This window comes from Pipistrellus kuhlii, unplaced genomic scaffold (genome assembly GCF_014108245.1).
Source record: "Pipistrellus kuhlii isolate mPipKuh1 unplaced genomic scaffold, mPipKuh1.p scaffold_m20_p_15, whole genome shotgun sequence".
Taxonomy (NCBI): domain Eukaryota; kingdom Metazoa; phylum Chordata; class Mammalia; order Chiroptera; family Vespertilionidae; genus Pipistrellus; species Pipistrellus kuhlii.
In genome coordinates this window covers 9,211,102-9,238,274 of record NW_023425460.1, presented here as the reverse complement: position 1 = coordinate 9,238,274, position 27,173 = coordinate 9,211,102, and the positions used below count along the sequence as shown (strand labels likewise).

Genomic DNA, 27,173 nt, shown 5'->3' with positions numbered 1-27,173 from the left:
GAAGCAGAATGGACACCTTCCTACAAGATCAGTTGCTATTAACCCTGACCTCTACCATCTAGACCCTCTTTTGTCATCCTGCCTTTTGCAGACACTGCATAATTTTCCTCCTGATTTCCTTCTCTTTATGCTTTGCAGAACCACTCCTGGCTCTTTCTTCTTTCTTCCTCCTCTTTAAAATTGACCTTTTACGTTTCTTTCTGACCCTGCGTAATATGTTCTTTCTCTTTTTGTAGAATTTAGCCTGAAAGGGAAAAACATGTTTAACTAACTGCTTTGAGATAATAAAATCAAGTTTCATTTTCTATACTAAAGAATGATTTATTATAAATGATTTATTCCAGGCATAAAGAATTGAAAGTAAGTATAATGCAAACACATGTAAATTTGGGGTCTTCATAACTATTATAAAAGCACTAGGAAGGACTTCCCTAATTTTCTTATATACTATCATAGTTTGAAGAAGGTCAAATCAGATAGGAGTTTCTAAAATAATGCAATATTTGGGGCTTGTTAACTTTTGTGGCTTTTGAATTAAAGCTCAAATGTCAACATACACTGAATTAGCCCTTAATATAAACAGCAGGCAGTCCACGAGTGTTACCTTGTGTGGATAAAGACAGAAGAAGCTTCTGCTTGGCTCTTCCCGTAGAAGCTTCTGAAGGCACTTACAGGCCTCCAAACCTAAGCAACACTCTTTTATGATAAGATAAACATGTATTCAGAAACCCCTCACAAATAATACTGGAAGAACTTTAAAATATTTTTAGTAAACAAGATATACACATGCCATAGTTTGCTCACCTTTCCGTCAAATCGTTTTATTATATATTGATCCAGGCCCAAGTCTGTAAAAGAGAAAAAAACAATTCAATCAACTCAAATGAAACAGGAAATGACAGCTCTCAGTTTTGTTTCCAATCATTCAATTATTAAATGTACTAGATGGTTTAGCTACAATATTATTCCAAGGTAACAATAACAAAAATTTTGTCCCACTTTCAGACTCAAAGTGTAACTCAAAGTGTAAGATACCAACATTTTACTTACATAGGAGAAGTGAGGCTCTGAGAGGATAAAGAGGGTAAAGGTTTGTGTGCAAACCTATTCAACAGCAGAGCCAAACCAGAATCCAGGACTCTTCTCAGGGTGATGCTCTTTTCATTACATCAAAGTACTAATTACCTCTAACTAAACTGAGGGACATTAGGTTAATCTGAATACATACTTTTTTTTTTGGATCAAGTTAAAGAAAGATAAGTTTAATATTAAAAGGAATTTTTGTAACACATATAAACAGATACAAATAGACCATCTTAATATTACCTTTTAAAATTGGATTAAATAATAAATATTTACCCTGGAAATACGTAGCTTTAAGCACTGTGAAAGATATAAATAAATATATTAAGTGCCCTTGAAGGCAGGTATTTTTTTGTCTTTGCCTACTTCTTTATCTCAAGAATAGTGCTTGATCAATAAATAGTGCTTGATCAAAGAATAGTGCTATTAACAAATGAATAAAAAATTTAGAAAGACATATATGCATATAATAATTAACATTATCAGGGAACATACAATTAACCCAGTAAGAGCATGCTGTGGAAGTTTTTAGAGGGGAGAAGTTGGTTCCCAATTATGTTTACTTTTTCTTGCATAATTACTTAGTTCTTTTCTTTCAGTTCTTACAGTATTCATTCTAGCTAAGGCCTTATCTCCCTATGCCCAGAGTACAACAAAGATTTGATTATCATCCCTCCCAGAGGAAATTTTTTGTACTTCTGTTTCCACACATTTGTTTATACATTCTCTTTATCTAAAACTGGAGGCCCGATGCACGAAATTCATGCAAGGGGCTCAGCCCCACTGCCACGGCAGCTACCTCTGCCCCCACCCACTCACCACTGCTGCCACCTCTGCCTCAGCCCCCGTGGCTTTGTCTGAAAGGACATCTGATCTAATTAGCATATTATGTATTTATTATTATAGATGTGCTTCACTTTCTAGACACCCATCATAACAAAATGAACCACTGACTGCAAAAGAAAGGATAAATCAGGAAACATTTAAAAACAAATCTAATCTGAAATCTCTGATATTCAAAAAGATATCAGTCACAGGAGCATGCTTCATTTTATTTTTTCATGGTGTGGGGCTGGGACCCCTCATTGCTCATGGGGGAATTCTGCAGCCAAGATATCTCTCCCAATTTTTAATGGCCACAAATGGGTGTGATACCAGCCTGGTCTGCTTCTCCATCCCCCTACCAGTTTCGAAATGGCTTCTTCTGTATATCCTTAGTTATAGGAATTCTGTTCAGCTAGTCTTCAGGTGGTTCTCAGTGATGCTTGTTCTATATTTTAGTTATAATTCTGATATGGTCATGGGATGAGGTGAGAACAGTGTTTACCTAATCTGCTATCTTAACCGGAACCACACCTTTAATTTCTCTGTATGGCTTTGAGTTACTGTCCAGTATCTTTTCATTTCAGACTAAAGGACTCCATTTGGTACTTCCTGAAGGGAAGGTCTATTATTAACAAACTTCCTCAGCTTTTAATCATCTGGAACTGTCTTAACAACATTATGCATACGTTGTCACATTTGAAGGCGTTACACAAGGCTCAGTTGATTTTTACTCATACTTTTTGTTTTCTGTTCCTCAGACACAATAATACCTTGATGTATCTTCAAGTTAACTGATTTTTTTTATCTGCCTGCTCATATTTGATGTTGAACTCTTATAGAGATTTTTTAAATTGCAGCTATTGTACTTTTTAACTAAAGAATTTCTATTTTGTTCCTTTTAAAATTTTCTATTTCTTTTTTTTTTAATATATATTTTATTGATTTTTTACAGAGAGGAAGGGAGAGAGATAGAGAGCTAGAAACGTCTATGAGAGAGAAACATCGACCAGCTGCCTCTTGCACACCCCCTACTGGGGATGTGCCCACAACCAATGTACATGCCCTTGATCGGAATTGAACCTGGGACCTTTCAGTCTGCAGACCGATGCTCTACCACTGAGCCAAACCGGTTTCGGCAAATTTTCTATTTCTTTATGGATAGTCTCTTTTTATCAACACACGATCTTCTTGTTTCCTACAGTTCTTTGTCTATGGCTTTCTCTTTGAGCATATTTAAGATAATTGATTTAGTCTTTGTAAAGTAAGGGCAATGCCTAGTTGGCTTTCTCATGGGATGTTTCCTTAAAAAAAAAAAATTTTTTTTTCTGGTAACAGGTCATATATTCCTGATCACTGGACTGTCATGTAATTTTTTTAAATTTAAAATTGGGTATTCTTAATATTATAATGTGGCAATTCAAGAAATAAAATTCTTTCTGGATCCCAGGGTTTGGTGTTGTAACTCACGCCATCAATTTGCAAATTATTTTTGCAAAGACTGTATCCCTTATCATGTGTCACCACTGAAGTTTCTTTTCTATCTAAGCAAATGACCTGATTAAAGAGAATTAAAGAGAATTCCTAAAATGTTGGCAGCAAAATAACTAAAAAACAAAACAAAAAACCCCTAACTCTTCTACTATATGCAGACTGGCTCTGAGCTGGGCTCTCCTTTTATATTCAGCTAGAAATTTAACAACTCTACCGTAACTTTCACCTCCTTCCAGAGAGCCCAAAAATCAACAAGAGGAACAAGCCCACTCACGTCTTTCCAAGCACGTGCCTGGCTCTGAGCGCAGATTGCTCTCTGGATTCCCCTGTGCAGCAGCCCCTCAAAGCTCTTCTCCCCTGACATGTCCTCCTCCTCAGTGTCCTCTTTTCTCGGCTTTTCAGTCTGTCTGCTGCTTGTCCCATCTGCCCTCTCTTAGCCTGGGTGCTGCAGGTAGTGGTAGTGTATGTATTAATTTTTTCCAGTGGATGACAAGTGGGAAACCACTCCAGTTTGAGGTGAGTGACAGAAAGGCTAAGCCTTTGCGCTGCTCCCTCAGGGAGCAAAAGGCCACAACACTTTTTACCAAAATTTAGCAGCCTCTTTCTTCATTAAGCACTCCCTGATTGCTGAAAGTTTTTATTAGATTCCAGAGGTCCACTATAGTTACTGCTGTCCTTTTTTGGCAGCTTAATTGTTGCATCAGTGAAATTCTTAGAGCTCTCAACTCTGTAATTTCCCCCAAATATATTTGTAAATTGTTACATTTAACTTAATGTTAAGCCATTTATTTTCTTTCATCGCACATTGTTTGTTCAAGCTGTTTCCTCTATACGAGACATCCTTTCCCCTACTCGTTGAGCATATTTAAGATAGCTGATTTAATGTCTCTGTGAAGTAAATACAATGCCTAGACAGGCTTTTATCCAAACTCAGATGCATTCTCTAGAAATCATTCTCCCACCTTTCAGATTTAACTAAGTGCTCCTTGTTTATATTGCCACAGCATCATCCTTCTTTAACAAGTCACTACATTCTTGAAATTTTTCATTACTGTCTCTATCTCCCTCACTAAGGAGCAACGTGATTGCAGTCACATTGTAATGCATTGCCTTCAGGAACATTCTCATTACAGGCAATGAACCTCAGCCAGAGGAGTGAGTACACTTTAACCTGGCTGAGGATTGCCACATCAGACTGTAGGCTCCTCTTCTGTACTCCCAAAGCCTAGCAGGATGCCTGACATATAGTAGCTACCTATGTGTAATTATTGCATGGACCTATAAAGGTTAGGCAATACACAGAAAGAAACAAAAAGAAATATCACAATCTCATTTTTCACATTAACAACTTACGTTCCGGTTGCTTTTCATTGGGTGTGATGGAGCGCACAAAATCTTGTGGAGTCATAAACACTTCAGATTCACCATGCTCACTGATTACTTTCAAGGTGGCAAAATATCGGAAGATTTTGTCTGGTGTAGAATATGCTCTAATCCTATTCTCATATTCCATTACCTAAAATTAGAAATCCAGGGTGTTATTATTAAGCAGTTTTCATTTTCATACATTTTGTATCTTATTTTTAGGGAACTTTAAATTATATCACCTTTTTTCTATTACTAGATTTTTAAAATGTTAGAAATAAACTTTAATTTCAAAAACTTTTGAACTACTTTCTTTCAATATACCTTTCATACTTCATTTGAGGTAATTTGTGTAATGTCTGTTTAGAAATTTTTGAAGAATTTTCTTATTTTTTAAATCATTGAAAACTAGCAAAATTGAAAAATGTCATACAAGAATTCAAAACATCTTAGTAACAGGGTATAATGCCATATATATGGTAGCCTAAACGTTCTTTATTACCAAGTCTTTAAAAAGGAATACATTTCCTGTTTTTACGGCTATGAAATTTCCTGAATCCTAAAACAAAACAGACTTGGGACTTCATAGGTTTGAACAGCTAATAGTCTTTCAAATACAAAGTACATAAAATGATAGCATAAAAATAGTAAAGTTACATACCATGGAAACTCAACTATTAACAGGTCTCAAACAATAAGACTTACACTTTTTCTATAAAATTAAGCAAACTGCCAGCGATCCTCTATTTATAACATATTTAGAAAAGAGCAGACTTGGGAAGAGCACAAGCAAATATTTGAATAGGAACAAAATCACAAAAGATCAGAATGTTAATATAAAAACTCATTTCCTTATCTGGGATCCCAACCCCCATTCGTGCATGGGACATACAAAATCTTCTGCATAGCACTTTTTTTTTACAAATTCTGGTATGAGAGAAATCTTTTCCATCAAAATACCAAATACATAGTAATACTTGGGTGAAGAGATTTCTCTCAGACCTGAATTTTATATGTTGAGATAGTTAACAATAAATAGTATCTTATAAATAATTGTTAGAAAATGTGTCAAGACAATACGATCTAAAATCCCATCAGTTCATTGTCTAAAAAGCAATACATAATATTAAGGTAAACACTGTTAATGTTTTTAATTTGCCATATTAACACAGCCATTACTATAACTGTCAGTCCTGGTTAGATGGCCACTTTGAGGTCACTTATAGCAGCTGTTTGACAATGGTTTTAATTCCACTGCCAGATGTGCTTTCAGCAACTATGAAAGGATTGCTAATTTGTAACTATACATGACAAGTCTTCCTATTGCTAATTTTCATAAAAATCTAAATATTAATTTCAGAGATTTTGTAAAAAGATTTGGCATGTGGCACACACACTAAGGAGCTTTTCGATCCCTTAGTGACCTTAAGACTTAGCCAAAAGTCTTAAATCAAAGGCATTCTATATTATACTACAACTATCTGCTGGCTAATACTAGCTACAGAATAAACTACTTTTTAGGCCCTCTATATGTTTGTTTTTCTGAGTAACAACAACAAAATAATCAGTTTGTAACATTTAAGATGTAAGTTGTAGCTACTGCTAAAGATGGCTTTGTGAACCAAAAATAGTTGAGTCAATCATACAAAGGTAGAAAGAAAACTTAAAGTTAATAATTTTCAGACTGAAAATCATATTCCTTGGTTGTTACAATATCACTAAATTATGCTGCTTAATATTATTAATGTTTTAGTTTAAAACAATAGGTCAAGGAAAGTAATACACTTTTTTTCATTCCTGTATTGGTAGAGTTTCATGTAGACATACTATATAGTTTGTATTTTGGCTTTTTTTCCACTTAGCAGTGTTAACTTGGAGATCACTAGAACTTCCTCCTTTTAAGTAAGTGGTCATGTTAAAAGGAGCACTAACAATAAAGGGTTCAGAATACAGCAGCCACTCTTTCTAAAAAGCAATGGAAAAAGCATCCTTGGGTGAAGATTAACAACAAAACAAAAATAAAATTACCATATGATCCAGCAGTTTTATTTTTGGGTACATATACTAATACAAAAGAATGGGAAGTGGAATATCACAGAGATATCTATTGTATATACTCATGGTCATAGCAGCATTGTTCACAAGAGCTAAAATATGAAAGCAACCCAAGTGTCCATGAATGGATAACTAGATGAGCAATGTGTAGAATTCATATACAACAGAATATTATTCAGCCCTAAAAATGTAAGAAAATTCAAATATATGCTTCAACATGAACCACCTTGAAAACATTATAGTAAGCGCAATAAGCCAGTCCCCGAAAAATGAAAATACTATATGCTTCCATTTGTATGACATTCTTTTAGTATTCAAAATCATAGTGATAGGAAATAAAATGGTGGTTTCCAGGGCTGGGAGAAAGGGATAGTAAGGAGTTGTTATTTAATAGGTGTATATTTTTAATATTTTATAATATGAAAACAGTTATGGAGATGAATGAAAGTGATGGTTGTACACTGCTATATACTCTTTTCAATATGTATTGAATATCACTAACCTGTATACTTAGGATGGTTAAGATGGTAAATACTATGTTATATGTATTTTATCACAATAAAAAAAATTGAAAGAAAAGAGAGACCCTGGAGGAGTGGGAAAACAACTAATGAGAATATAAAAGTGCAGTTAAAAGATACAAACGATAGGTTCTTTTAAATCCAAGTGAAGTTCCAAAAGCAAGAAATGACAGTGAAGCAATATTGAGGCGATGTCTGAGAATTTTTCAGAATTGAGGACTTGAATTTCAGAAGGGATAAAAAAAATTTTAAAAATTAAAAAGAAAACAAAACAAAATGAGATAAGCATGCACAAACCAACAAAAACTGCATTCACAAATTAAGTGATATGATTTTGGTATTTTAAACCTGTGAATTTTTAAAAATTATTATTAAAAATTTTTTTTAAATTATTTTATTTAAACACAGGCCATGCATGGGAATAGATAGTAAACTCAGGACACTGTTTTGGCTCTGACTTGGAAGAGAGAAAAATGGGACTAACAAGAGTATACAGCCATGTGTATTTTATATTAATTTCATGTATTAAAAAGAAAACACAAAACTGAAGTCCTAGCCAGGTGGCTCAGTTGGTTGAAGCATCATCCTGTACACCAAAATGTTGTGGGTTTGATTCCCAGTTGGGTGTGTGCAGGAGGCCACCGATCAATGTTTCTCCCTCATCCATATTTTCCTCTCTCTCAAAAATCAATAAAAACACTTCCTTAGGTGAGGATTAAAAATAATAACTGAAGCAAATATAGGAGAATGTTAAAATGACAAAACAAGTGTTGGGTACATGTATGTTCATTTTAGTAGTCTTTATTTTCTTGGGTATTTGAAGTATTACATGATAATCAAGAGAACATAAAGGAACAAAAGTAAAACGTTTAAAAGAAAACGGAGGATGTCAAAAATAGCATGTAGATACTGGAGCAATTTGGTATTACAGGGAAAGAATGTAAATGGAATGTAGCTAGAAAAAAACTGATCATAAGTACAGTTTATTATTTAATTAAAGATAGAAAAATCTTTAATGTGACTATGTAGGTAGACTATGTAAAAAACACACACAAAGAGTAACTGGAAAAAAACAGCATAAAAAAAGAATAAGTGTTGACAAAAGTTCTTGGTGAGACAAGATAACATGGAATGATTATGCTTCAACAGAAAAAAATAGCTCTTTCACTGAGACTTCAGTGAAAGAAAACAGAATTATTTCAAACAGAGACAAGAAAGGTTTTTATAGGTACGGAGTTAAAAATTAGTTACATCGATAGCTTTCACTTTTTCTGACGTATGAGATATATGGTCATCCGTTGAGCAGACAGCGGAAGTAAAAAGTGGAAAGTTCAAAATAAATGCTTATATGGATCATTTTAGCTCTACTTTGTAAAAGTTTAAGTCTAAATGAAACTACTGGAGTAAGAAAAATTTGAACTTTCCTTGAATTCACGCAGGGCAAAAGATTTAAATAAATGTATCATGGAAACACTAGGATAGTTGACAATTAACTTATAATACATAGCTTTTGTTCAAATTCACCTAAGAAATGAATTTAGGAAATGAGAAGACTTATTTAATAACTTCATCCAAACAGATAAACAGAAAATCCAAATTTCTAAAAGAAATTCTTCTTGCAAATATGTACACACACCTCCCCCCCACATACATTCTACATAAATAAGTCAAATTATCTTCTTGCATTGATTAGGTATGTTTTAGCAAGAGAAGGCAATTTCCTGTATTTTAATGTTAACATGCAAAATAGCTAATAAATTCACCCTGTTGACTTTTCATCACTCATGTCTGCTGAATTCAAATGTCCAATATCATAGGCATTGTTACAGTGAAACTGAAACTTTTCTGAGAAAAGGCATAGCACAGCAGGTTGTGTTAAACATATAGAATGTTGAAGTCATTTGAAGTTTATGCTGTCTTCAAATTTATTTGATTTTCTGGAAATATCTGTTTACTTTCCAAGATATTTTATTCTACCTTTACAACTTGACATAATAAATCTGTATTACCACAAGGACTCAATTAGCATACACAAGAACGTACAACATCAGAAAGATCCAGAATGCAAGATCAATGTTAGGTAGCTAAATTAAAAGAAGGAAGAAAATATATTCTAATCATGATTAGTAATCTTAGATCCTTTTCCTAACTCTATTAACTTTACATTTCAAGAGTATGTTTGCCTTAAAACATGATAGAAAATAGTGAAGAGGTGAATAACTTCAAAGTAAATATGAACCATCTAAAATATATCATAAAATAGACTCAACTGCATTATTCGAATCTTGGATTAACTATAGTTCTGATTCATTTATAAAACTGTGTTTCATACTTTTCTGTCTCTGAATCCAGAACGTTTTTTCTTTTTCTCTTCCGAATGAAACTCAGGACAAGTATCTTCAGCCTTTTTTCCATGGTTATAAACTTCCTCTTCATCTTTATTCTTTCCTTTATCACCAACTTCACTCTTTAGGTTGTTTACAGATGGTGGAGATTCTGCAAGGGCTCTAGATTAAATAAACAAATAAATAAATAAACACACATACACACACACACACACACACACACACACATTAATCATGAAAGTCCATCATATTAGCCAAATAAAGATTTTCAGATACATCTTAGGAGGAGCAATAGCAATGAAATTTGTAAAAAGTTTACATGGAGAAATTCCTCAAAAAAATTAAAAATAGGACTACCATATGATCCAGAAATCTCAATCTGGTTATATAGCCAAAAGAACTGAAAACAGTGTAATAAGAAATTTTTTTTCACAGTCATGTCAATAGCAGCATAATTCACAGTATCTAAAATATGGAAGCAACCCAAATGTTTACTGACAGATGAATGGATAAAGAAAACGTGGCATATATATATAGAATATCCAGCCTTAAAAGTAAAGAATATGGCAAAAGCACAGGCAACACCTGGAATGGAAGCAAAACTAGACAAGCAGGACTACGTGAAACTAAAACGCTGCGGCACAGCAAGGAAACAATCAACAAAATGAAAAGGCAATACCCAAAATGGAAGAAAGTATTAGCAAACCATATACTTTATAATAAAGGGTTAATATTAAAAATATATAGGGAGCTTTACAACAACAACAAAAAAGCAAATAACTCATTAATATATGAGCAAAGGAACTAATAGACATTTCTCAAAAGAAGATGCACAAGTGGCAGACATATACATGAAGAGGTGCTCAGCATCAATAATCATCAGAAAAATACAAAGCAAAACTGCAACAAGATATTACCTCACTTTATAGAATAGTTTTATAAACAAACCACAGATAACAAGTATAGGTAAAAATGTAGAGAAAAGGGATCTTGATATGCTGTAGGTAAAATGTAAATTAATACAAATACTATGGAAAACAGTATGTTGGATCTGCAAAAAGCTAACAATAGAACCACCATATGATTCAGCAATCTCACTTTTAGGTATATAGCCAAATAAATTGAAATCAGGATCACAAAGAGATATACATTCTCATGATCACTACAGCATTATTCACAGTAAACAATACATGTCTATCAATCTACAAATAAAGAAAATGTGGTATATATATACAATGAAATATTATTCCGTGTTAAAAAAAGAATAAACTCCTGTTATTTGTGACAACAAAGATGAATCTAGAGAACATTATGCTAAGTAAAATAAGCCAGACACAGAAGGACAAACACTACATTATACCACTTATACCTATAATGAATATAAAACAACCAATCTTAGAGGCAGAGAGAGAAATGGTGGCTTCCAAGGAATGGGGAAGGGGGGATTTGCAAGCCATGGGAGATTTTTATAACATACTAGTAGAGTGTGGTGATGAGTCACAGATGTATACTTATCTCCAACTCATCAAGTTGTAAAAATTAATTATATAAAAATTTTTAAAAGGAAAATCAGCAAAATAGAAAATAATATATGATTGCACTTATATGAGGAATAGAGAGTAATCAAATTCATAGAGACACAAAACAGATGGTGGCCAGAGACAAGAAGGAGGGAGGAATTGGGAAGCTTATTTTAATAGGTATAGATTTTAAATTTGGAAAGATGAAAAATTTCTGGAGATGGATGGTGATGGTGGCACAATCATGTGAATCTATTTAATATCACAGAACTTAAAAATATCTAAAATGGTATGTTTTATGGTATGTATATTTAACCACAAAAATGGGATACTTGGATATAAAAAGGCTACTAACTTAAAAAAAGTAAAATCAAAGATAAAGCTAAAAGCAATGGAATGACATACTTAAAACACCCGGATGAAAGAAGTCTATATCCAATGAAAATAACCTTCAAAAATGAAAGCAAAATTAAGCATTTCCAGACAAAAGCTGACAAGATCCAACCCCAGTGAACAATCTCTTAGTAAATGAAGTACTTTAGGCTGAACAAGAATGATATTAGAGTCCAACCGGTGTGGCTCAGTGGTTGAGTGTCAATCTATGAAACAGTAGGTCACAGTTTGATTTCTGGTCAGGGCTTGTGCGTGTGTTACTGGCTCCATCCCCAGCAGGGGGTGTGTAGGAGGCAAACAATCAATGATTCTCTCTCATCATTGATGTTTCTGTCTCTCCCTCCTCCTCTCCCTTCCTCTCTGAAATTGACTAAAAAACAAACAAACAAACAAAACAAAAAAGAATATTAGATTTAACCAATTTGACCCCATATATTCAGATTCCAAACTCTAAATTCTTACTACTATATCTCTGTATCTTTTTGAGATTGTGAGAAAATAAAAACAAAGTAAAAATGTCACAAGTAATCTCTAAAAGTACTCTAATATGGTTTCTAAGGATTATATTTAAGTTAATTCATGTTAGTGAATTTAGGTAGTACATCTAGTCTTTATATATATTTAACTATATATCCCAGAACACATTTATTTTTGTTTGCCAGCAAACATTTCAAATTATATACTCTGTTATCGACCTATATATTTCAAAGCTATCTATCTCAACATACACTGAACATATAACATTTATTTTATGTTAAGGAAAAGAGAATGGGCCTGAAAAAAGATTTTTATTCTTTACTTCTGTGTTTGACTTTATTTAAACCAAATACGTTGTTCTTATGTAATTTAAATTTATGAATTTTAAAGTTTGAAAATTTTAAAATAAATATATAGTACCTTTTTCTTTTTCTTTTTTAAACCACATATAAATTATTTTATTGTTTCACATATACTTCCAGATCTAAAGGACACTAACATTCCCCCATATCTGGGAGCAAGCTATCAATACGGGAACTCTTTCCCATATAGACAGCCACTCTGGAACACAGTCAGCATCTTCCACTTTCTCAAAGTCACAGGAAGAAGTCTGTACAGCAAGAGCAAGGAAAATGACAAAGTAAATTGGTCCTTCTACTGGCATTAAAATTATTTTCTGGCCTACAGTCTCATTATTTTTGTTGTTATTAGTCCTCACCTGAGGATATGTTTCCATGGATTTTCTTAGAGAGAGTGGGAGGGAGGGAAACATCAGTGAGAGAGACACATCAATTGGTTGCCTCCCACATGTGCATCGACCAGGGCCAGGGATCATCCTGCAACTGAGCTACATGCCCTTGATTGGAATCAAACCCAGGATCTTTTAGTCCATAGGCTGATGCTCTATCCACTGAATCAAACCACCTAGGGCCTCATTATTTTTAAAGTCTATGCTCCCATGAACATTTCTTTCTTTTTTTAAAATTATTTTTTATTTTTCACTTATAGTTGATGTAAAATATTAATTTCAGGTGTACAACCCAGGGATTAGATATTATATAACTTACAAAGTGGTCACTCCAATAAATCGGACATCCATCTGACACCATACACAGTTATTACAATATTACTGACTATATTCCCTATGCTGTACTTTAATCCCCATGATATTCCATAACTCCCAATTTGTACTTCTTAATCTTTCCACCTTTTTTCACTCATCCCACCATGCCCCTTTCCATCAGGCAACTATCAAAAGGTACTTGGTATATGTATCGATAAGTCTGTTTCCGTTTTACCTGTTAGTTTATTTTGTCTTTTTAGATTCCACAAATAAGTGAAATCATCTGGCATTTGTCTTTCTTTGACTGACCCACTTCACTCAGCACAATACCTTCTAGATCCATCTATGTTGTTGCAGATGGCAAGATGTCATTTTCTAATGTCTGAATGACATTCCATCGTTTATATATTCCATTTCTTTATCCATTCATCTATTGATGGGCACCTAGGTTGCTTCCATATCTTGACTATCCTATATAATAAAAGGCTAATATGCAAATAGACTGAAGAGAGGAACTACCAGTCACTGTGATGCACACTGACCACCAGGGGACAGATGCTCAATGCAAGAGCTGTCCCCTAGTGGTCAGTGCACTTCCACAGAGGGAGCACCACTCAGCCAAAAGCCTTGAGCAGGGCTCATGGCTGGCGAGCGCAGCGGTGGTGGTGGGAGCCTCTCCCACCTCCATGACAGTCAGACATCCCCAGAGGGCTCCCGGACTGCAAGAGGGTGCAGGCCAGGCTGAGGGACACCCCCTTCCCCAGAGTGCATAGATTTTGTGCACCGGGCCTCTAGTCTTACTAATAAAAGACTAGGTGGTTCTTATGCCCTCACACTGTCACAAGATGGCTGCACACACAGCAGGTGGGCAGGGCTGGGCTTGATGCTGTGAGCGCAAAGGTGCTGGAGGGAAGTTGACCAGGAGGTGCATCAGGGGAGTCCTGTGGGCCTTCAGCCATGGGGGGACTCTGGGACTCTGGGACGAGGGGGAGTCCTGTAGCCCCATGGGGGCTAAACATCAGGGCAAAGGGCACCACCCCCACTCCACCTCCACCTGGGAGAAATAAGATTCAGCTCGTGTCGGGATAAACCTGGGGTAGCAGGAGCTGCCCACACTTACATCCACCACCCAGCCTTGACCTGGGGAACAGACATGACAGAAAACCTCCCTGGTCACTGCCTGGTCCCCTACCCTGAGCTTCTCCCCACCCAAGAGCAGTGATTTCATTTCCTGACAAGAGCACTGACCTCACTTCCTGACGACGGAGCCCAACAGATTGTGGAACCCTGGTAGCCAGGCAGCTACATTCTAAAACAGCCCCTACCCAGCTCATCTGCTAGAGACATTCCCACCAAGGCATGTTCGCTGTTTGCCGCAGTCCTGCCGCTGTGATAGGCAAAAAGCCAGCCATGACAGCTTCTTCCGCCACTGCCACTGCTGACTCGGCAATCAGCCCTGCCGCCTCTGGACCTTTTCCCAGAGGAACTCAGAGGTAATCCAAGGAGGCCCAGGGCAGTTTTCTTAGAGCCAGGCCACCACTCTCATCCCCCTCACTAGCCTCATGTCCCCTGGAGCACTGGCCCTGCAGGGCTGCAGGGCTGCGGGACTCTGGGACTTGGGGGGGGGGGGGGGGGTCCTGCAGCCCTCGGGGCACCGGCTTTAATGCTGCGTACCCGTGGGTGCCATCACAGACTCTGACAGGAGGAAGGAGGGAGCTGGATACCTGCCCCAGGACTTGGCAAATAGTGATATTAAAATATTTCTTCTAATTAATTCCCCTTCAATGTGCATGAATTGGTGCACTGGGCCATTAGTTATACATAATGCTGCAATTAACATGTAAATGTATGCATACATCTTTAAAAACTTTGGGTTTTGGATTTCTTCATATAAATAGCCAGAAGTGGAATTGTTAGGTGCTTCTTTGTCTCTTGTTATAACCTTTGTTTTAAAGTCTATTTTATCTGGCATAAATATTGTTCTCCCTGTTTTTGCTTATATTTCCATTTTCATGAAATATCTTTACTTCCAGTCTGTGTGTCTTTCAATCTGAAGGGTCTCGTTTTCTTACCCATTCAGCCACCATATTTGTTTTGATTGGAGTACTTAATCCATTTTACTTTTCCCTTATAATTGATATACAACATTATATTATTAGTTTCAGATGTATAACCCAGTGATTAGATATTTATATAATGTAATTATTGATTACTTGACTTGAGGTGGTAAGTACCCAACACAACATATAGATAATGTATTGTTGAATTATATACCTCAAACCTATATAATTTTATTAACCAATGTCACCCCAATAAACTCAATAAAAAATTAATTGTTGATAGATATGTACTTACTGTTTTCTTATTATTCATATTTTTCATTTTCTTCTTAAGGAGGATGCTTTAACATTTCTTATAATGCTATTTGATAGTGATAAACTCCCTTAGGTTTTTCTGTCTAAGAAGTTCTTTATTTGTTCTTTTATTCTAAATAATAGCTTTGTGGGGAAAAGTAATCTTGTTGTAGATCACTTTGAATATTTCATGCCAATCCTTCTGGCCTAAAATGCTTCTGTAGAGAAATCACCTGACAGCCTTATGGGATCTATAGGTAACTAACTACTTTTCTCTTGCTGCTTTTAAGATTCTATCTTAACAGTTGGCATTTTAATTATGTTGTGGTTTGGGGTAGGCCTCTTAAGTTCGTTTTGGGACTCTGTGCTTCCTGGACTTGTATGTCTACTTCCTTCATTAGGTTATCCCCATTTTACATACAAGGAAATCTAAGCACATACATGCACATTCACAAGTGCACACACTCATACATCACTAGTGAGACTAGAAAAAAGTCCACCAGTTCCTCAAATAGCTAAACACAGAGTTACTATATGATCCAGAAATTTCACTCCTAGGTAAATACCCATCAGAAATGAAAACATGCTCTACCCCCAAAATTGTACACAAATGGTCATAGCAGTATTACTATTCATAATAGCCAAAAATCAGAAACAACCTAAACAGTTATCAATAGGGAAGTGAATAAATAAAAGATGGTATATACTCCATACAACAGAATATGATTTGACCATAAAAAGAAATGAAGTAGTGATTCATGGTACCACATAGGTGAACCTTGAAACTATTACGCTAAGTGAATGAAGCTAATCACAAAAGACCACAGATGATAAGATTGCATTCATATGAAATGTCCAGAATAGGCAAATCTATAGAAAGTAGGTTAGTGGTTGGGTGGGCCAAAGAATATGGAGAAAGTGGAAGGTGACTTCTAAATGGTATGAAGTTTCTTATGAAGTGATGAAAATTTTTGGGAATTAGATGGTGGTGATGGCTGCACAACTTTGGGAATATACTTAAAACCACTTAATTTTACATGTTAAATTGTTATATTATTAAATTATATTAATTATTATACGTGTATTAAAGTTATTAAGTTGGTAAAATAATTTAAAATGTTCAGCAAAGGAGACAGGTAAATACTGAAACAGAATACTTCTTATTGATTGCTTTGAAATGATAGCAGAATTCTCTGAAACATCTTATTTCATAGACAAATAATATCAATCCCAAATTATTTGTGCAAGAAATTTTGATACAAAGGTAAGCCAGAAATCAACTCTTTTCAGAATGGGAGGAATGAAAGTACATGTAAGAACAGGATGCTCAGCTAGCACTCACCTCTTCCACAAAAGACCAGTACTTGCAGTTACTGCAGATGCTCCCAGAAAAGCCACTACCATTAGCCGCCGCCTGACCTGGGTGGGCTGTGACCCTCCATGGTACCATCGAGAGCCCAGGGCCAGCTCTGCCAATGCAGAAAGTGACTTAAGACGAAACATCCTGTGAACAAAAAATAGAAATGTTACTCCTAACTAGTGGTAGTGATGGTGACGTTGATTACATTAATTCCACAAACAAATATACTAGTAAGCACTTAGTGGTAGACACCGTTCTAAACACTTTGCAATACCATGCATTATCTCATTTAATCCTCAGCATAAATGTATAGAAAAGTACAACTTATAAACCTGATATATCAGTCAAGGTACAATTAGAAGACAAGAAACCACATAATAATTGGAACAGAAAATTTAATATAAAGCATTATTAATTACAATAGGAGACTAGGTAGTAAAAGGAAAAAAGACAGCAGGTAAAGAAGGCAGCCCTACTTCAAGGGTCAATGCAGACCAACAAGAAAATCTATATAAATATAAAAGCCTAAGCAACCATTCGACTGTTTGACCTTTCGACCAGTAACTATGACCAGCACTGACCAGCAGGGGGCAGATGCTCAATGCACAGGCATGGAACAAACTGATGAATTTCAGAGGGAAGTGGGGAGAGGGAGGGTGGGAAGAGATTAACCAAAGACCTTATATGCATACTACAGGACCAGTGCAAACAGATTTGTGCACAAGTAGGGTTCCTCGGCCTGGCCTGTGGGGACTAGGCCAAAATCGGCAATCCTACATCCCCCAAATTGTAAGGCCGAGGGACTCCACTGTGCACAAATCCATGCACTGGGCCTCTAATAAATATATAAAAAGGCTACTCCTAAAAGGGTGAATTTCCAAACCTGTGATGAGGACACAGCCACCGATGTCCGAGAAACTAAAGTGCCACATCAACAGAACTCACAGTAAAGCCATCTACTAGGGAAACTCGGGTCTGGGAAGGAGATGCCATAGTATGAAACTCATTTGGAAACTACATATAGGAGTGTTGCCACTAAAAGTTCCTAGGAGCGGAGTGCCACTGGGTGTCCCACATGCTGCTGGCCACTGCAGCATACAAGGAGCACACTAGAATCAGGAAATAGCACCCCTTCCTTCTCCAGTCTCCCTCTAGTTCCTCTACTGACAAAGCTTAACAAAAGCTGGAAAGGAAGAAATTTCCAATATCACAAATAAGATACTGAGAGATGAGTTTAGAGCTGAAAATCAACAGTTTGATAAGCAGCACATCCATTTTACAGAAATGAATTCTGAGATACAGTGACTTGCTGAAGACTAGTCACTATAGCTACAAGTGGTAGATCCAGAATCTGAACCAAGAGTGGATTGACCCCAGAGCTTGGATTTTAACTAGGACACTGCTGCCCCTACCTGTAATGTTAATAATACTTTTGTTAAAGTAATTTAAGTTTTAATTACAGGAAATCTTTTCTCATTCCTAGGGCCTTGGAAGCCCTCCTCCTCACTAAGTTCTTTTGCTTCATACTTATAACTTCACCTGTTCCTTTAACTTTTTATTTTAATTCAGAATATCCATATTAGGTCATACTATTCAATAAACATTCACTCTTCCATCTGGTAGGCAAATAATACTTCCCCCTTCTTTTCATCTGGGGTGTGTACCTTGCCAAATGCCTTGCTATGACCAATGAAATGTGACCCAGTTCCATGAAGTTCCTTTAAGAGCTATTTCTGTTAGCCTTCTTGTGCCCTTCACTCTACCTAAGAGATCATGCCCCAGGAAGACATTAACCCTTCAACCTGGGTTCCATAATGATCAGATCTCAGCAGAGAGATAGACACCATGAGGACGAGCTGAGCATAGCAACCTACCAAATGCTGGTGAGAAATAAATGTTATTGTAAGCCCTGAAAGTTTGGGGGTTGTCTGCTACCACAGCAAAAGCTGACTAATTCAGCATCTAAGAGAAGTACTGGGAAGTTCTAACATAACAAAATTAAGTTCATACTATTCATCCCCATGTGATACCTAAAAGGCCCCCAAATTTTTACATTTTAATTAGACAAGATTCACATTAAACATTTCTGAAATTGTACATTTCCATCCTCAATACATATAAATATATTGGGTATAGATGTTAAGAGAATTGAAAAACAAATTATGACCAGCCTAAGACTGGGTCAGTCAGCAAAGGCTTTGGTTTAGTATTGAGCCTCAGAATGGTGTAGAATTTTGATCAGTGATAGAAATGTCAGGGGCATACTAAAAGACTTAGGATCATCTCTGGTATCTCAGAGAATTAACAGAAGGATATTGAGGCCAGAGTAAAGTTCCTAATTCTCTTATTCCACCAGGCAGACTGAAGGAGAAAGAGGCATTTTTTTCTGGTTACATGACTTTCAAATAAAAGTATCCATGCTCCTCCTATTTGATTTTCTCAAAGCATAATTCACTGCTTCCTAATTTAAATTATTTTGTATTTAGTAGGGATCTTATGATAATTAACGTATTTATTTACATATAAGTTTTTCTCCCCTACTTGGCTCTGAGCTTTCTTTAAGGTTAAAAGTATGTTTTTTTTTTCTTCTTTTTAAACGCATAGTCTAGCACACGGCCTGTTACTTTCCATTATACATGTCATTTCCTCAATTGTTCTAATCTCATTCCCCAAAGTACACATTAAAAGCTATTTCTATTCACCTACTTTAGTGTAATTTTTATAGATTCCAAGTAAACAGAGAGAAAAACCCCACTGAGAACAGGTTCTATTATAATTTAATCCCTAGCTTTGTAGTGAAGAAATAGTATAAATAGTTGAATGTGTTAATTTTTTATGAGAAACCACTTAAACAGATTTATGATCAGCTTTCCAACTGAATCTAGAAAATTGAATGGATGAATTGGCAGCAGTTATGCAATAATGAAGATTAACATGCAAATTTATGACGTAGATGAAATTAAATCAAAAGCAGTGTATTTTTCTTCCCTAACAGTACACACACACACACACACACACACACACACACCTTTAAAAAATAGCTTTTATGTGAGCTGAAAATGATGAAGAGGTATTTCTAACCAACAAATGTCAAGGAGGCAAGTGAAAGATAGTTTTGTTACTAAAGCAGAGCATTATCTATAATAGGTTTTTAAAAACCTGCAATAGTATATTACTGCCCCGTTTCTGTACCTATTATTTTAGGACTATTAAACTTGATGTATTGCTTTTGGTAAACTTCAAAGGGTCACAGAAATAGGAAATCATTAATTCAACATCCTTATTTTATAGATGAAGGAACTGAGATCCAGATAAGTTATGTGGTTTACTCAAAGCTAATTAATTCAAAAAATGTGCAATTGATTTTAGAATTCCTGATTTCCAAAGAAATACCTTAAAGGGGAAAATTTTTAATAACCTTCTCAGCAAAATAAATGTAATAGGCACACTCCAAAAGGAGATGATGCCCAATTACAGAAAGATAAAGAATGGGATAATAATATAATCCAATATGAGATAAATATTAAAAATTATCATCTTAAAATATTATTAAAATATTTCACAAACAGAAAGTTGGCACAAAAATATAAAAAAGTTGAAAAAAATAAGGATGGCTCTAAAAACTATGAAAAGATACTTAATCTCACTCATAATAAAATAATACAAATTAAAACTATACTGAGATACTGCTTTCCATTCAGCGAGGTGGCAAAAATCCTAAAGTGTGAAAACACACTTGTTGGCAATGCTGTAGAAATGCCACCACTGAGGAATGTGTAAATTGGTACACTCTATGGGGGATAAGTTGGCAACATCCACCTAAATCACCCATACAAACTGCATACATTGACCCAGCATTTCCACTTCTGATAAAATAGCTTGCTGATATACTTGCACACCTATGAAATTATACATGCGCCACAGTTATTCATTGCATCATGGTTTGTAACAGCAAAAAACTAAGAAAAAACCTAATTCCAATGTTCATCAAGAGAAAACTGGTTAAAAGATAAATATATACAAGGCAATACCAATATAGCAATAGCATGTATAGATTTGAAAATAATTTCAAGAGATACTATTATCTAAATGTTGCAAGATGTGGAATAGCATATATAGTGTGCTACCCTATGAAAAAGGAGAAATAAGAATGTATATTTGTATGTCTCATTAAGTAACTGAGCTCTATCTAGCTGACTAAGAAGAATTTTGTTTTGTTTTTTATCCAATGTTTTGCTTTTTAATGACTTGAATAGAGTATTCATTCATCATATTACTGAAAAGAATGATTTAATCTAAAAAGCAACAAAGTTCTCAAAAATATCCCAGAAGTGTTTCATCTTCATACACTACTGGAAAATAAGGTTACATGTCATTCTGCCATCATATTTACCCTTCTGAAAACAGAAAACAAAAACAAAAACAATAGTTTCCAGAACACAGGAGAATAGAAAAAAATGAGCACCTGATATAATTGTATTTAAGATATACGGACTTCTGTAGCTTAAGTAGCTATAGATTAGCTGGCCAAGATATTCCTTGTGCAGACTATAAGAATTATAATAATTAACACATTGGCTTAATTCATATTCATAGTTTATAAACCCGATAGAGCTCACTAAACTGGGCTTAGGTACTAATATCTGCCTGAAATGTAAGTACTGAATCTATTAATAATACAATATACAAAGCCTAACACAATACTTTGGGCATTAAACACATTCAAATGTTTATTGATTTAAATAGTATATCTTAAGTTGAATAATGCTGAATAAATATAAATAAATGACTATATGATAGGTTATTACACTAGAAATAAATACAGTAAAGCTTCTCTCTTGGTTTTAATCATTGTTTTTAAGTGTCTTAGTATGATAATACTGTAGCATTCCTCAGATTGACCCTTCCTAAGGCTCAAATGAAATTCCAACTCATCTTTATGAGTTAGATAAAGTCATCATCACTCTTTATTTTTTCCTCTCAGAATTCTTATAGAATTAGCATTCTAAGCCACTACTATGGTACTTTTTTATTAAATAATTTTAATGTATACCTGTCAACTTGCCAAAGAGATCACAAATGAAAAAATAAGAAGTATGCTTTAGGCTTCTTAGTTTCTTCAGTAGCAATTAATGAATTTGAAATTATTACTAATAGCAATAACAAATATTACTATTCAATTACACTAGAGGAGATACAAAAAAACTTTGGTTCTCTTTCTACAATAGCTCCACTACGAGCCAACTATGTAACCAGTAAAAGCCTTACCTAAGACTCTTCTGGCAGATACAAAGCACAAGTGGCACTTATGTCTAAGTCCTTTCTAGTGTTAAGAGTTCATTTCAGAAAAACAAAATGTAAAAGTATTTTGCATTTTTTGTTAGAAGAAAGTCATCTTGAATGCTTATAATGAGATAGCATGCTACATTGGCCTCACTAGTTTAAGCACATTGCACATAATCCAAAATGTACAACTGCCATTATTTCATTCAAGTCATTAATTAGCTATTTATTGAGCTAGGTATTATAAGGACACTGCAAGAGGCACAAATATGAGCGAGACACAGACCTACAAACACCTTATAATTTGATTATGAACACAAAACAACTATTCAAATAAAAATAAGGCAAGGTGGGGGAAAGATAAGAACTACAAGAACATATTAACAGGAATTCAAAGAAAGGAACTATTATATTAGGTTAGAAAGTTGGAAAGGGCTCAAGAAAAACACCAAGGAAGAAGATTTACTTAGGATAGGAAAAACCTAAGCATTCTTCACAAACAAGTTTGGCTGAATACATTATCTTAGAAGAATTTGACATTTTTTTGCTTTGTTATTTTTTTCTGAGGAATAAAGCTACTGGAAATATCTTAAACTTTAATTATGCCAAATAATTTTTAAAACATCTTATACATTTCTTTTAGATGAAATTTATTGGATTGAAAGTTCTGCATTGAAGACACCAGGATGACTGCCAAAGTATAGCAAAGATTAATGTTCACATCTAGAAAAGATGCATTTTCATACTTCAAAGTGACATTACTGATGGAACAAATGAAGAAAACTCACACTTTAGCTAACTCTGTTCAGAACTTTTTAAAAATAATCTGGGTGAGAATGTAAAGTAAATTTAAGTCATGTAAGTCTTTAACAGTAAAAAACTTACTGTAGGAACAAGAATTACTGTAGGAACAAGAATTACTGTAGGAACAAGAATCGTTTCATAGAAATGTTGGGCTTGACACAGAACTTTTGTACATATTTGTGCTAAAAGAACAGGCTATGGAAAATGTCAATATCCTATAAGACTCAACTTTCTGATACGTCCATAATTCAACTTCTCAAAACACACACACACACACACACACACACACACACACACACACACCCCATAGAGCCTTTTTACTGCAATAATAAAACCTGAAACTTATGGCTGGTGAAGGGAGAAATGAAGAGTGGCAATTTCCTTTCCCGAATACTGCACTGAAAAACAAAGTGAAGAGAAGGAGGGGAAAGGGAAAATCAACCATAGAAACAGTCTATTTAAAACAAAACAAAAAACAAAAAGCAAACAAACTACCCAGGAAACTACAAAAACAATGATGACTAATATAAATTTTCTAAAACCTCTAGGATGAGTTAATGCATTGAGATCAGCAATTTCATTCTGGGGATTTATCCAAAAGAAACAAAATCACTATCTCAAGAAGATATTGGCACCTGCATTTTCACTGCAGCATTATTTACAACTAGAGTCCCGATGCGCAAAAATTCGTGCGAGAGCAGGCCTTCCTTCCCCTGGCTGCTGTCCGGCTTCTCTTGGGCACCTGGGACCCCAGCTCCTCTCCTCTGGCTGCCAGCAGGCACCTGGGACTGGGCTGGCTTCCCTCAGGCAGCCTGCAGGCACTCAGGACCCTGGCTAACTTCATCAGGAAGGATGTCCTGAAGACATCAATCTAATTAGCATATTACCCTTTTATTATTATAGAAGATAATCAAGACATGTCAATAACTACATATCTATCAATAGATGAATGGATTAGAAAATGTGATATATTTTTATTGGTAGATACAATGGAATGCTATTTGGCCATAAAAAAGAAGGGGATTTTGTCATTTGCAACAACATGGATGGGCCTTGAGGTCTTTATGCTAATTGAATTAAGTCACACAGAGAGACAAATATCATAAAGTATTTCACTTCTAGTAAAAAAAAATAATAATAAAAAATAAAAAGAAAGCTCAAGAAAATAGATTGGTGCCGAAACCGGTTTGGCTCAGTGGTAGAGCGTCGGTTTGTGGACTGAAAGGTCCCAGGTTCGATTCCAGTCAGGGGCATGTACATTGGTTGCAGGCACATCCCCAGTTGGGGGTGTGCAGGAGGCAGCTGGTCGATGTTTCTCTCTCATCAACGTTTCTAGCTCTCTATCTCTCTCCCTTCCTCTCTGTAAAAAATCATTAAAATGAAAAACAAAAACAAAAACAAAAAACAGATTAGTAGTTGCCAGAGGTGGGAGATGAGGTGTGGGCAAATAGGTGAAGGTAACCAAAAGGTGCACATTTTCAGTCTTAAAATAAGCAAGTCCTGGGGATGTAATGTGCAACATCTACCTAGTAAAAGAGTAACATGCTAATTCACCGTACTTTCGTGACGCCCACCAGCCAATCAGGAGTGAGTATGCAAATTAACCCAACAAAGATGGCAGGTTAATTTGTTTATGTGGCCGCTCCTGGCCTCTGACCAGTGTAGGAAGGCAGAAATGCAGCTCCGGCCAGAGCAAAGGCAGCCAGGGAAAGGAAGGCCCATCCTGGCACGAATCTTCATGCATTGGGCTTCTAGTAGTTAATAATACTATATTGTATATTTGAAAGTTGCTAAGAGAGTCAACCTTTTTTTTTTTTTAATCCTCACGTGAGGATATTTTTTCATTGATTTTTAGAGAGAGTGGAAGGGAGGAGAGAGACACACAGAGAGAAATATTGATGTGAGAGATTCACATCGTTTGGTTGCCTCCTGCATGCACCCCCGAGAGCTGGTATTGAACCTGCAACTCAGGTACATGTCCTTAACCAGAATCAAACTCAGAATCCTTCAGTCCACTGGCCAATGCCCTATCCACTGAGCAAATCCAGCAAGGGCAAGAGAGTCAATCCAAAAAGTTCTTATCACAAGAAAAAAGTTAGTAACTATGATGAATGTTAACTAGATTTACTGTGAATATTTGCAATATATACAGATATCAAATCATTATGCTGTGCACTTAAAATGAATATAATGTTATGTCAACTATATCTCAATTTTTAAAATAATTTACCTTAAAAATGATAATGAATACAATATCAGGATCCAGTTGATACATGTAAAACAATAGTCTGAAAAAATACAAAGAACAATATTTTTGTCAGTTAGAACTGAAAGAAAAGAAATGAATTAATTTCAAAGCTAAAAAAAACATATAAAGAACAATAATAAAGGCAAAAGATGAATAAAAAATAAAAATAAAAGCCCACATAAGAGAGGTAAATAGGAGAAAAGCAATAATTCTGGTTAATAAATTGCTGTGTTTAAAAAACAATAAAACAATTAGCTAGCTTGGGGAGATACAAATATACAAATAGGGAAATAACCTTTGAAACAAAAGAAATTTTAAATATCACAACACTATTTTGTAGATCTCTCTGTTGCACATAAATTTGAAAACCTTTGTAAAGTAGAAATTACCTAGGGAAAACAAAGATGAACAAAATTGACATAATTAGGATAATAAAGCTTAAACAGGCAAATTTACATAGGGAACGTCATTACTGAACTACCCTATTTAAAAAAGCACACCCGCAAGCCAGTTGGGCTCAGCGGTTAGGGCATGGGCTCTCAGAGTGAAGTGTTACAGGTTAGGTTCCAGTTAAGGGCGCCTTTACCTCAGTTGATTAAAAAAACAAAACAAACAAACAAAAAAACACACCAAAAGAGAATAGAAATTGGCACTCTTTTAATAATAAAATATATATGCTTCAGTCCTAAAGCTAGCATCTTCTCTAATGGGAAAATACCAGAGGTATTTTTGCTAAGAATAGGAACAATGTAAGAATATCCATACTATACAATACAGTACAGTAGAAATTGGTTAGGGCAATTAGATAAGAAAATGCAACTACACAAAAAAACTGATAGAGAAGTAAAATTATTAGTACTTGAAAATGATATGATAGAATACCTGGAAAGAGCATAATTTCCCAAATCAAGGCTCTATTAACATTTGGGGGACATAATTCTTGGTTTGGGGAGGCTGTTCCAAGCATTGTAAGATGTTTTAACAGCATCTCTGGTTTTTACGCTCTAGATGCCAGTAGCACATTCCTCACTCAGTTATGACAACCTAAAGTTTAGGTCCTAACCTGTTTTCAGACATTAACAAATTTCCACAGAGGATACAATGAGGTGGGTTGAGAGCCAATGCCTTAAATAATCTATAAGAAGAAAAGCATAATATGCTAATCAGAGCAGACAGCCTTCTGGACAAAGCTGAGCTTGCAAGGGAAAGGAAGGCCTACTCTCGCATGAAGTTCATGCATCTGGCCTCTAATTAATGATAAAACTAATTCAAACACTTATAGTTGCTGTTGTTGCCTTTGCTTTTAGAGTCAGATTAAAAAAATTATTACCAAGAAATATGTAAAATAGCTTACTCCCTATGTTTTTCTTTTAGGAGTTTCAGTTGCCTGACCTGGAGGCTAGGATGAAACCTGCAACTCAGGTATGCACCCTTGACCTGGAATGGAACCCACAACCTTTCAGTGTGTGGATATCAATCCAACCACTGAGCAACACCTACCAGGGCTTCAATCCATTTGTAAGTTATTTTTGTGTATAGTGTAAGATAGTGGCCCAATTTCATTCTTTTGCATATGGCTATCCAGTTTTCCCAAGACAATTTACTAAAGAGTCTGTTCTTTCCTCCTTTGTGTATTCTTGGCTCCTTAGTCATAAATTAATTGACTCATATATGGATGGGTTGATTTCTGGGCTCCCTATTCTGTTCCATTGATCTATGTCTGGTTTTTAAAAAATATTTTTTATTGACTTTGTACAGAGAAGAAGGGAGAGGGAGAGTTAGAAACATCGATGAGAAACATTGATTAACTGCCTCCTGCACACTCCCTACTGGATATGTGCCCATACCAGGGTACATGCACTTGACAGGAATCAAACCTGGGACCCTTGAGTCCACAGGCCAACACTCTATCCACTGAACCAAACCAGTTAGGGCAATCTATGTCTGTTTTTATATAAAACCACACTGTTTGAGTACTAGAGCTTT

At 35.4% G+C, this 27,173-nt stretch overlaps 1 protein-coding gene across 6 annotated transcripts in view; it reads right to left on the bottom strand.

The window, feature by feature from the left end:
* MICU1 (mitochondrial calcium uptake 1) overlaps positions 1-27,173 on the bottom strand; it is a 142,950-nt gene that overhangs the window by 98,912 nt on the left and 16,865 nt on the right. For 5 of the 6 annotated variants that reach the window (XM_045581739.1, XM_045581742.1, XM_036437778.2 and 2 more), the window contains exons 2-5: positions 16,835-16,996; positions 9,673-9,847; positions 4,753-4,915; positions 805-848 (exon numbers count right to left, since the gene is read on the bottom strand). In XM_045581739.1, coding sequence (XP_045437695.1) covers positions 805-848; positions 4,753-4,915; positions 9,673-9,847; positions 16,835-16,995 — 543 coding nt within the window. In that variant the 5' untranslated portion in view covers position 16,996. Of the gene's footprint in view, positions 1-804; positions 849-4,752; positions 4,916-9,672; positions 9,848-16,834; positions 16,997-25,169; positions 25,228-27,173 lie in introns of all 6 variants that reach the window. The other variant, XM_045581740.1, reaches the window with a different exon arrangement.